Below are 12812 nucleotides of genomic sequence, written 5' to 3'. Positions count from 1 at the left end.
GATTAGAGTAAGCTCTTCACCCGACCAGCGACTTGCAGAGTAACTAACGTTGACGCCGCTGCACTCCAGTGTGACTCGCCTACTAGAAGCACTTACTTGCAGTTCAGGTTGAGCCCTGTGATCCAGATGTTGTGAGTTTGTTTTTGACCAGGGTTCTTCTAGTGGTGATAAACACAAGTGGTCCAGTGGTGACCTAGAACTGCTAAAAATGGTTGGAAAAGATGGTCTGTCTTCAGCATGTTGCACTATGGCGACCTGTTGTCAAACTTCTGTGAGCTCGGGGTGGATATGAGTATGAATCCCATAGACATTTAAAGTGCCCTCCATAAGTATTAGGACAGTGAAGTCACAATTGCTGTTTTTGCTTTTTAATCAAGCAGATAGGATTTGTGATGAAAAGATGAATTTGAGGCAGTAGCATAGAGTGTCATCTTTTATTTCTGGGTATTTTTGTGCTTATATGTTGTACTTATAGAACTTTCTGTGTTCAATTTCACCACTTCAGATGAGAAAAAAGTATTGGGGTAAACTAACATAAAGAAAATGAAAGTATATATAATATTTATAATCTGTCCTATATTTATAGATGTGATACTATACATATATCCTATCGACAAATGGAAGAGAGATGGAAGAGCATGTTTTGTTTGAGTGGAGAGCTGTCTCACCGTATTTTGGCTGCAACGGAGCAAGTAAAGCTTAATTTTGTTCTATAATGGTGAAAGAAGAAACATGTTTTGGCTGCTGAGACTTTCATTGCAACATCACCCTGCACCGAGGTGATTTATATTATACTGACCTGGAGCACAAACCAGAGCACACATGCACACAGTGGTGCAGTATCTGGAACAGCTTGACTTTGTATATCACGGAGGGCCTGACAGGCATTCATATACAAGTCTGACAGTCAAGCCATTGGCTGTGGACAGATGGGCTGTACAAAACAGGACATTTACACTATAATGAGGGATGTTTGTATTTTCCTGGAGCAGGGCTCTGTGCTTAATGATCTTATAGAATCTTCTAGAATCGTCTGTGGAACATTGCAGCTGAAATTACACCTTTCATCCTGAGAGTAATTTTCAGCAAATGGGGCGCTAATTTTCCTCTGGAGGAAAATGCTTTGAAAACCAATTGTGGTCTTGTTTTGCAGAACAAATCAAAGCAAATACCCCCTTTCTCCCTTTTCCCTTGCTCCCTCCCTCCCCTTCTGAAATGAAATGATTCCTTACATTGTCTAGTTCATTACAACCCAACTCCCTCCCCTCTTTGTGCATGATCGATGCTGGTGGATTATTAAATTAGGGGTTGCAGTGAGCACTGTTAAGTGCTCCCTGCTGCCTCTGTGAGAGCGTCGGTGTTGGGCTGTAGAGGGAGACTCTGGGGAGAGTGAATTGAGTGAAGCCAATATTAAATAAAAGCATGCCAGCCGATCGGGAGTGAGTTACACATGCTCTACGGAACAACAGTTGAGCTAGAGTTTCGCCTCTTTAAGTTCACAGACACAACCACAACAGGCACTCTTATAGTCTCACAGAGAAAGAAAGATCTGGATTCTCATGCGCTCCCAAGGAGCAAGGCAAAGGTTTCTTGCAGGTACATGTTTGAATGACTAGGAATTTCGTGGTCATCAGTTATGTTTTCCCCTGATTGGAGGTACATAGAGGATGTAAGATAAGCAAATCATTGCTACTGTACAAAACAGTTATTGTACTGAACAAAAGTCATTCCCTTTTTTCCCCGAATCCTACATTCTCTCTCTGGATTTCTAGCCTTGAAAGTTTTTCACTCACTTTCTTAAGATACAAGGGGACAGAATTCGGTGGCCTGTGAAATTCCCTTTGAGAACTCCCCTGTCTCCCACCTCACAGCACGTGCACGTCGGACCCCATCTGACCTGGCATTGCTCAGCTGTCTGCAGAAATGGCTTAAATGTAAAAAAAACCCTCATCGCTAACTGGTGCAAGAATAAATGGTTTAGAGGCAAACGCACAGAGAAGTATTTCGGTGCAGAGGAACTGGCGGTCACTGCTGTCCTGCCTCGCTTTCTCGCTGTCCCTCCAACCCCCTGCCTCTGACCTCCTGCAGCAGATAAGCAAAGCACTCAGTGAGGCCTGTGCTTCTCAAGATATGGGTATTTGCATATCTATAAAGCCTTCAAAGTTTCCATTAGAACAGGCTGTTTTGCAAGCAGTGCTTGAATGTAAAAGTGCACTTGGGAAGCGAAATAAAAGACCACAGAAGTTTTTTTTTTGCTGCTGGACAGCCATTGTTAACCTACAGCATAAAGTCGTGTCCTTAAGCTGCAGTGTCTAAACATAATAATAATAATAATAATAAACTTTATTTTATATAGCGCCTTTAAAGGTGGCTTCTCAAAGCGCTTTACAGGATGACAATAACAATAAATAAGAAGACTAAACAATAAATAAGAAAATTTCACAAGACAGGACACAATTATAATTACAACAATACAACAATAAAGATAGAGGAGACCGTGGAAGATGGTATTAAGAAGAGCAGAGGGGTGAAGAATGGAACCAGTTAAGTAAAGGCTTTTCTGAAGAAGAAGGTTTTGAGTCTGGATTTGAAGGAGTTTAGAGAAGGTGACTCTCTAATATCCTTGGGCAAAGAGTTCCAGAGCTTGGGGGCATAGCAGGAGAAGGCCCTGTCGCCCATACAATGTAGACGGGCTTGGGGGACAGTAAGGAGAGCAGAATTTGAAGAGCGGAGGTTGCGAGGTGGGGAGTAGGGCGATAAAAGTTCAGACAGGTATTGAGGTGCCAAGCCATGTAAAGCCTTGTAGGTGAGCATGAGGATTTTAAAGTCTACGCGGAATTTGACCGGAAGCCAGTGCAAGGACTCGAGGATAGGAGTAATGTGAACACTTGTACTAGACCTGGTCAGGATTCTGGCTGCTGAATTTTGGACATACTGCAGCTTGTTCAGAGTAGATTTAGATACACCAGGGAGCAGAGCATTGCAGTAGTCAATTCGGGAGAATACAAATATGTTGGTCAGCTTTTCAGCCACAGTTAATGATAGCATAGGGCGTAGTCTTGCGATATTTCTAAGGTGAAAAAAAGATGTTTTGACAGTATGCTGTACATGTGGGTCGAATGTTAAGCCAGAATCGAATATAACCCCAAGGTTTTTCAATTTTGATTGAAGCTCTAGTACAGAGCCATCTACAGGGTTACAGGACTGGCTTTACGAAGTTGATGGGGGGTACCAATAAGCATGACCTCAGTCTTGTCACAGTTAAGATGAAGGAAGTTTTGAGTCATCCAAATTTTTATGTCAGAGATGCAGTTAGATAGAATAGAGACAGCCACGTCAGTGTCGGGTTTGGTATGGATGTATATTTGAGTATCGTCAGCGTAAAAATGAAAGCTGAGGCCATGTGATCTTAAAAGCTGACCAAGTGGGAACATGTAAATGCTGAAGAGCAAGGGGCCCAGTATTGAGCCCTGGGGGACACCAGACTTGACAAGACTGATTTCAGACCTGTACCCATTGAGAGAGACAAAGTGACAGCGATCAGTGAGGTAAGACTTAAACCATTTGAGGGCAGTGTCAGAGACTCCAAACACAGTCTCGAGACGAGAAAGCAAGATGTTATGGTCAACAGTGTCAAAGGCAGCACTGAGATCAAGAAGGATGAGTATGGAAAGAGAACCAGAATCAGAAGCTATTAGGAGATCGTTAGTGACTTTGACTAGGGCGGTTTCTGTGCTGTGAAGTTGACGGAAGCCAGATTGGAGGGGTTCGAAAAGGTTGTTTGTCATGAGGTGGTTATGTAACTGAAGTGTGACAGCACGTTCTAGAATTTTAGAGAGAAAGGGTAAGTTGGAGATGGGGCGAAAGTTGTTAAGATTGTCGAGAGCCATGTTAGGCTTCTTTGGCACTGGGGTAATAGCAGCAGTTTTGAGGACCGTTGGTACAATGCCGGTTCTCAAGGATTCGTGTATTATATTGAGGACAATGGGACAGAGAGAAGAGAAACATGAACATCTTTTAAGGACAAGAAATTCTTCCTATTAATTTATTGCACTTTTGTTTCCAAGAAATACCTTTGCTGTTCTGTATTTTCTTCCCAAGGCAGTGTTTGAACTTGAAATTAATCTGCAGCAGGCTGAAGGTCAGGGAGAGTTTTCTGTCCTGGAAGATATAAACTTTAGATGACCTTTGGAAGAAATGGAAAGAATGTTCAGGATTGAGTTTTGCATTCTTCATACTGAGGGCATGCATAAATATGCGCATATCCTATATATTCATACCACACATTTGCATTGTCTTATATGTTTGTGAATAGTATACTTATGAAAAGTCTTATTTTTCTGCCCTTGAAGTCAGGTGTCCATTCTGAGCTTAATATGGTGAAGCAAAATAGACTCAATCAAAAGGACCACACTTTTCCACCTCAGTCTTTTTTCTCATCAGGTGTCAGCACCAGTTCCTTGGTGTTTCATAACAGATACACCTGTAGTAAAGCTTCAGTACAGCTTCTGCTCTCTTCTATGTTCTGTGCATTTTTAATGGTCCTTAATAACAGTGTGGCAAACTGCTGAGACCCCAGCTGTGTGGGACAGATGGTTGAGCCTGCCTGCCTGCCTCCTCCATGTGACTCCACTGTAGATCCCACGCAACATGTGACACAGGTCAGGTCTCATACACCCTGACATTAACTTGCTCCAAGCTGGAGGGGGATTTTTAAAAGAGCCCCATGAACTTTCTGTTCTCCTTACAGTCCAAGTCGGGGTTTCCACAGGTACTGTATGTGGTGTTGCCAAGGTTCTCTGAACCTTTTGGAAAAATAACAGTCAACTTTACTTGGACACAGTAACTGCAAATTTAAACAGTAAAACACAAATATGTATTTTGTAGACTTCAGTGGAAAGCAATCTTGACTTTAAATATGAATTAAATCTTTTTGAAACAAAATGCCGAACTGCTACAGGCACCAGAACTACTAGTCTAATGAATGAACTCACTAACATTCAGTGTGTGGTGAATGGGATTCCACAGGATAGATACTATATTAACACAACAGACTCTTAATTGTACAGTATGAAAACTGTCTTCATTTAAAATCTTCTTCTCCAGCAAAATGAGAAGCACAGTTGTACACTCATCACAGAAAACTTACACATGTCAAATTGAGACCTTTAGTCCAGTCAATTAGAGACTGGAGAGGCGGCTGCGAACACGACTTTCAGGAGGAAACAAAGGGTTTCCCCCCTCTTGTAAGAGGTTTTTAAACAGGTTTTTCATCTGAGGCAGCTTTTTGTTATCGTGACTCAATTGCAGACGGGAAATCGAAATACATGAGGTAGCATCAGACAGGAAGTGTCTGTTTGAATAATAAGGTCGTATGAAGTTTCAACTGGAGTTTCGGCCTAGAGCTCTCAAGCGAAGATTACTGCATACGCATGAAAATATAATTTATTTCTCCTTCCCATTGTTATAAAGTAATTGCTGTTGTTACATAACACCATCACATCAAAACGTTCAGCCGTAATGCTGAGACATAGCACCGGGCACAAAACAGAGCAGACACAGCAGACCGTGTCAGGCAGCTGTGCTGTTTGCATCGTGCGTTAGCAGGTATGCAGGGGAGCAAGGGATTACAGCTGTGACTCTCACAGTGCCTTGTTTTCCTTTCTGTTCTCGGTATAATGAATTTATCGCTTGAAAGTTCTGAGTAATACAACTTTGCAGGTTGGTTGCATTTTCTTCATTTCAATGCGCTGTTGTGTTCAGTAACTGCCCTTATGGAGGTGTAAGGATAAAAGGAGACACGGCGCAGTTCTGTGAAGCTTTGAGATGAGTTTAATTGTGACGAAAATGGCCATTTCCAGAGAACGCAGAAGGAGACGCACACAAGGTGTATCTCTCCCTGTGCACTGAAAAACAAATATTACAGAGTGTTTTATAGTCCGAGTTCGGCTCTGGTCACCCTACGTTCTGACCATGAATGGGTGTTGGAGTGACCATTACCACAGTGCTTCCACTTCTGCCCCAGGGCTATTCCTGATCCTTTCAGCTGTTCCTGAGGGGTCACGTACAGCACCAGGTGTCTGTTTAAAACTCACACAAGCCGGGTCAGGAATAAAGACCCCAGGCCAGGGGTCAGATGTCTACAGTGAGGACTCTTTCAAGTTATTACAGTATTTGCAGGAGTAGAAACCCTACAGGATGGTACTTCTCGGTGTCAACAGCAGGCGAAACGGCACTGTTGGTGACCACCCAGCTGCAGGGAAGGGGTAAAGGAAGTTGCCCTCCATGCAGTGAGGAGTTGGTTGCAGTGTGTTTCACACAGGGCTGCGTGGCATCCCGGCTGTTAGTGCTGGTGCCTCGCAGCTCTGGTGACCTGGGATCCTTTTCTGGGATGTGGCGCCTTTCTGTGTGGAGCTCCTGTGTCAGTGGGTTCTCTAGTTTTCCTCCCGTCTCTCAAACACACGCCGGTAGGCTGGTTGCCTGAGCTGTGTGTCGCTGTAGCAGCCAGGAGTGGGCCCTCCATCCCTGTCTCGAGTAGCTCTGCTACAGTGCCAAACCTGAAATAAATGGGATGAGGTTCAGCAGGGGAAGGACTATGTCCTTTTCACAGGAAAGAAAGGACGCCCATATTTGTACTGTGTGCCACCAGCTGGAGCTCCTATGTTGCTGTTACCATAGCGTTGCCACGGTTACAGATGTCAAATTCATTCTTTCCTGGATGCTTTTGTCCTTCTTGTTTCCCTAAACCTTGTCAGACACATCTTTTTGTTCCCAAATATATGTAACGGTTCCTCTGAAGGCAGTCTGAGCTGGCCAGCTTTATCATTGTTTTCGTGGCTGCACAGTTATGTAACCATTGATTAGCCTTCTCTTGGAAGGCTGACAAGAGACCATCTCATCTTGTCTTTACAGGCCACAGGGTGCCTAGTTCGAATCAAAGCTAGGGCATTTTGATTGTGGTTCTTTTTTTTGTTTAGCTCGACTAAATTCTTGCTCCTCCTACCTCCGTTGAAACAGTTGAAACAGAATCTGCAGCCTCAGATGTGGTGGATTAGAAATCATCAAAATGTTTGTGTTTGTCTTTCAGAATACAGGCCAAAGTTTTTTTGTTTTTTTTTTATGGTGTACATGTGTTGCTGTGCTTGATAATGTGAGTCATAGCTGTAAAACTGCGGCAGTAATTTAAAACCTGCAAGGCGCGTCAGTCAGGAGAAATATCCACTCGAAATCGGTGTCATGGCACGCAGCTATTAGGACAGTAGAGAGCATTGCTTTTGTTTCGGCAGAGAAGTGCGAGATAGATATGCAAATGATTACCCAATGTAGACTATTTTTTCCCCTTTATTTATAAAAATGATTCTTGTATAATGTAGGAGTATTGCACTACCACCCCCTCTTGTGTTGTTGGTTCAGCTTCAGTTTTCAGTGTTTGTGTTGCAGTTTGGGGTTTAGGAGCTTGCCCAGGAGTTTTCTGTCTGTAGAAATCAAACCCATGTGGAGGCAGAGAGTTAGTGTGGAGCAGTTCGGTGAAGAGACGGTGCCTGGGAGTCAGGCAGCAGGCGTCAGGGCTGCTGAAGAGAGAGCAATGACCATATTGCTGTACAGTTGCTATTACTGTTTATCCCTGTGAACTCATCTCCAGAGCCTCAGAAAATATACTTACCTACGACACTTAGAGCTGTTGTTGTTTTAACCGTCGTCATTCATTAATTTGGCACTCAGAATTGTTCTACAAAACCCTGAACTTAACACCTTTTGTAAATTTAATGCTGGGAGACAGCTAGTGTGTGTCAGTCTGCACATGCAACTGCTCCTCGGCGAGCCTCTTGCCCTGGAGTTGACACCGAGACACAGCTCCGATGGCAGTCTGACAGATAGGGTCAGGCCTGCGTGGGCTCTAAGATGTTCAGAAAGAGCAAAGAGAGACGAGACAGGGAAAGTGAGAGCCAGGGGGGGCTGGAGCCCAGTAGATTCAGTGTGCTGCAGCAGAGCTCCACTGTCTGCATGAGGAGGGGAGTTCAGGCCCGGGCTGGAGTTCTTTCGAGAGAGAAGTGGCTGACGTTTCGTTATTCCACTGCGCTTGCAGAGCTCGATTGTTTCAGTTCCTGCTTTTCAGGAAAAACCCTGAAATTAAAAAGACCAGACGCAATATACGAAATGGAATTTTGGAAGAAGGTCAAAACAAACAAAAAGTTTTTTTTTTTTTTCGAGCATCTGTAAAGGCCCTGGGTATTTTTTTGCCTGGAGTCCTCACTGAACAAAGCAGACAAACACAGCTTGCTCCTGAGCGTCATGCAGGACATGCGCTCTTATCATACTTTGTGGTGCAGACTTGTAGGGAAACACTGTACAGTTCCTGTGTTTTTATGGTGGCGTTGTAGGGAGGTAGTTAATTTCAAAATGGCAGGGCTTGAGCACAACAACTGTCATACGCTGTGTGACCAGGAGAAACTGGGCTGCAGTTGACTCCGTGAGTAAAGCTGTTCGCAAGAGCAAAGGAAGAGCTTGCGAAACTGACCCTGAGTCACGTGATGAGCTGACCGTGACTGGGGTGCCCCAGGCTTCACCGAGGGTGGGGCTGGTATCCCTTCACCAAGGCGTTCCCAGCTCCCTCTCTCAACTTCCTGGGAGCCTCCGGACTTGCAGTGATGTACTATGTAAACCAGGGATGAGCCTTCCCTCCGGTCAGCAACCACCGTCCTGGACGTTCCCGCAGATCTTTCAGCGAGTGAAAACACACGTGGCTCAACGGGAGCGCAGGTCAGGGCGCCGAGTTTGCCCCTCCTCATGAGAGCCGCTGGCGTGAGCCGAGATGAAAAGGAGCGATTTGTAGATCCATATCCATATCCATAGAATTAAAAAAATTCTGACTGTAAAAGTAAGACTACAATCCCATAATCTCAGCGATCTATTCCATTAGACATTTATTTAGGAAAAGTGGAAACAGTGGTGAAGGTCATTAATTCCCAAAGTGCAGTTCTTGAGTCCTCACTGCAGCATGACAGCCACACAATAAGACACATTACTGAGTGTGAGCGTGAACATCACTTCTGATCACTTGGCAATTTCTAAACCATTTAGTGTCAGGTCAGGGCAAACTCACCCCTACTTATGCTTGTGGCAGTTTATATTCAGTGCTGTATTTCTTCGGCATGTATGGTGTGTATGGCGCAGTGACAATGATACAGAGACAGAACAGATTCAGTGTTCTGTGTTTGTCTGTGAAGAATCTGCGCAGCCCAGTGATGGTGTAGATTCAGTGTCCTGTGTTTCTCTGTGGAGACTCTGTGGAGCACATTCACAGTGTAGATTCAGTGTCCTGTGTCTCTCTGTGGAGCACATTCCCAGTGTAGATTCAGTCTCCTGTGTCTCTCTGTGGAGCACATTCCCAGTGTAGATTCAGTGTCCTGTGTCTCTCTGTGGAGACTCTGTGGAGCACATTCACAGTGTAGATTCAGTGTCCTGTGTCTCTCTGTGGAGACTCTGTGGAGCACATTCCCAGTGTAGATTCAGTGTCCTGTGTCTCTCTGTGGAGCACATTCCCAGTGTAGATTCAGTGTCCTGTGTCTCTCTGTGGAGCACATTCCCAGTGTAGATTCAGCGTTCTCTCTCTTTCTCTCTTCCCCCCTCAGGACCGGAAGCTGACCAAGGCAGAGCAGCAGCGGTTTAAGGAGGAGGCAGAGATGCTGAAGGGGCTGCAGCACCCCAACATCGTGCGCTTCTACGACTCCTGGGAGTCCGCACTCAAGGGCAAGAAGTGCATTGTCCTTGTCACCGAACTCATGACCTCTGGCACCCTCAAAACGTCAGTGCTCCCCTCTGTCACCGTGAACGCACCCAGCAGTCACACTGTCTGTGGAATTGGCCGTTTGTGCAGCAGTCTTAATAGCACCTCAACATCTTTTATTTATATAACACCTCTCACCAGCAAATTTAAAAAACAACAAAACACCAAACCAAGTTTAACAGACTTGATCTTACTAATTGATAAAAATACAAGACGTATGTGGGGGAAAAATTGTGTTTTTAAAGAGAGTTTGAGCATCTCCAGTGGCCTATAATTTGCAATACCATTTTGGCAGGGAATTTTAAAGTCTAGCTGGGTGTATTCGTGATTTCGCAGGGTGGGGTTTGGTGGGTTACTTCAGCATGTCAGTAATTTAAGGAGACGTGACCCTTAATGTTCCTTTAAGTGAGTTAAGTTGTAAAGTCACCTCGAAATTGTATAAATAGTCAGTGAAGCCAGGATAATATGGCTGAAATGTGAGAGCAAGATTTTCATTCTTAAACACAAAGGACTGCACCCTGAATGCTTTGGTGCCTTCTTAAAGTGCTGCTGGGCAGGCTGCAAGGTACTGCATTCTACTAATCTAGTCTGAAGGTGACAAGTGCATGAACTAGCCTTTCAGCATCGGCCAGTGGCAAACACAGGCTGAACACGCGCAGTGTTATGCAAATGAGCAAGGCTGTCTTGCAAGCACTGCGCACGTGAAAGTCAAAGTTGAGGGAAGAGTGCATGTGTGAAATCCATGTCTCTGCCTTTAACAAGTGAAATCATCTCTCAACGCAATGAGAAAGTAGCTCTTCTCAGCTGTTTACTGCAGTGTTTTCTCAGTTTAAATATCTGCAATGGCGGTGGTCCGCATCCCTGGACCCAGTCCCATGTAGAATCCCAAGTATGAAATAAGAATATTTTTCCCTGAATTAGCTGTTGGTGTGGTTTGACTCTCATGTGGATGAAGGATTTAATAATAATAATAATATTATTATTATTATTAATAATAATAACTTCTTACACTTATGTAGCGCTTTTCTGGACACTCCACTCAAAGTGCTTTACAAGTAATGGGGACTCCATGTTTGACCCTAACATTGTCTCTGCTGCCTTATCTGCATTGTCTGCACTGCTCTGTCAGCGTGCCTCAGGCGGAACCATGAGCTGCAGGTTTTCATATTTAAACATGACCATTAAATCCTGTATCTCACAGGATGGGAACTTTGTCGGCGGTGAGAGTTTGGTAGGAAGTGTGCAGTATGAAAGAAAGGAAGCAGGTGGCTTTGACAGCTGCAGGGGGCCGTGCTGTTGCCCGCGCGCTTGTGATGACACAGCAGCGGAAGGTGTCTGCCCCTGTCCTGAGGGAGCCGTGCTGGACTGGAGTGGGACCTGTGTGCGCGTGTGTGGGAGTGTAGGGGGGTCAGTGCCCGGCTGGCTGACCGAACCAGCCCTTCCCCCTGCCTGTCCAGGTACCTGAAGCGCTTCAAGGTGATGAAGCCCAAGGTGCTGCGCAGCTGGTGCCGTCAGATCCTGAAGGGCCTCCACTTCCTGCACACCAGGACCCCTCCCATCATCCACCGCGACCTGAAGTGCGACAACATCTTCATCACGGGCCCCACGGGCTCGGTGAAGATCGGCGACCTCGGCCTTGCCACGCTCATGCGCACCTCCTTCGCCAAGAGCGTCATCGGTATGGCCACCGTCAGAGCAGCAGCGGAAACCGGCACTGATGTCACACACGAGTAACAATATCACATGCAGGGAGTGATATCACGTGCCGGAAGATTGCATTCCCTTCTGATACACCTTTGGGCGTCTTTTTTAATCTGAGCTCTTGGGCGAACGTGTTTATGAGACACTTTGCAGGCATGACCCCGAATTGCCTGAAACCAGCAGTATCACACTGAGTGAATGTCATCGGTGTCTGCAGAGGATGAAAGAGAATAGTGAAGTGGCTGTTTCACCCTTTGCCCTTTGTAGTGAAAGGTTTTATATTGCTCTGACGCAGAAGCAGTCATACAGTCATGTCCAACAATAACTATAAATTGCACAGAGTAATAAAGAAATGTATTACTCATGATGAGGACAGTATTAATGTTATTAATAATTAATATACGTGAATTAAGTAATCACATAGACATTTTTTTCTTCTCTGCCTCTGTCTCTGTCTCCTGCCACTGGTATCCCCTCTCTTCTATGTTTGTCTGCATTCCTGGGTGCCCCACTTTCTCTCTGGACAGTCTTCTTCTCTGTGCCCCCTGCCCCTCTGAACACCTTGTCCCCCCTTGTTCCCCCTTGTCCCTCCTTGTCCCTCCTGTTTTATGGCTCCATTATTTCGGCTTTTGTTCTGCCTCTGACGCCTCCTTCTCAAGCTTCCTTCTCTTCTTTCCCTTCTTTCCCACGCAGGTACAATTAATACTGACTGTTACATTGCAGACATATTATTGGACATTTTTATACATCACATAAATCATCACTGGGAGACAGGCTCAGGGTCCCTCGGGCTGTGACAGGAGGTGATATACTGGGCTGCAGCTCTATTGAGTTTCCTCCCCCAGTAGGAGCGGGAGCTGTTCTGATTCTGTCAGGGGTGGGAATTCTGGGATTCGATTTGCTATTTTAGGGAACAGTGATTGTCTAATCCCAGAGTATTTCTCACAGTGCAGCATTCTCTCCCCTGTCTCTCTCAGGTACCCCAGAGTTCATGGCCCCGGAGATGTACGAGGAGCACTATGATGAGTCTGTGGATGTTTATGCGTTTGGGATGTGCATGCTGGAGATGGCCACGTCAGAGTATCCCTACTCCGAGTGCCAGAACGCCGCTCAGATCTACCGCAAAGTCACTAGCGTGAGTCTCTCTTTCCCTGCGTTTCCCCACTTCCTCTCCCCTCACAAAGTATAAAGATCATGAATCTGCAGGCACGGATTTTGTTCATGTAATGTAATAATAATAATGTTTCTTTATTAGCCCTGTACAATTTCTTGCATTAGGAATTCGTCTTTTCGCATACCCCAGCTTTTTCTCCATGGAGACACA

At 45.2% G+C, this 12812-nt stretch overlaps 1 protein-coding gene across 4 annotated transcripts in view; it reads left to right on the top strand.

The window, feature by feature from the left end:
- The window catches only part of wnk3 (WNK lysine deficient protein kinase 3), an 83752-nt gene that overhangs the window by 32147 nt on the left and 38793 nt on the right, over positions 1 to 12812 (top strand). For all 4 annotated transcript variants that reach the window (XM_069183534.1, XM_069183537.1, XM_069183531.1 and 1 more), the window contains exons 3-5: positions 9633 to 9805; positions 11245 to 11465; positions 12466 to 12623. In XM_069183534.1, the coding sequence (XP_069039635.1) occupies positions 9633 to 9805; positions 11245 to 11465; positions 12466 to 12623 (552 nt within the window). The remainder of the gene's footprint in view (positions 1 to 9632; positions 9806 to 11244; positions 11466 to 12465; positions 12624 to 12812) is intronic.

The sequence above is a fragment of the Lepisosteus oculatus genome, chromosome 2 (genome assembly GCF_040954835.1).
Source record: "Lepisosteus oculatus isolate fLepOcu1 chromosome 2, fLepOcu1.hap2, whole genome shotgun sequence".
In the NCBI taxonomy this organism is placed as follows: Eukaryota; Metazoa; Chordata; class Actinopteri; order Semionotiformes; family Lepisosteidae; genus Lepisosteus; species Lepisosteus oculatus.
The sequence above is the reverse complement of the archived record's forward strand: the minus strand, read 5'-3'. Positions and strand labels throughout refer to the sequence as shown.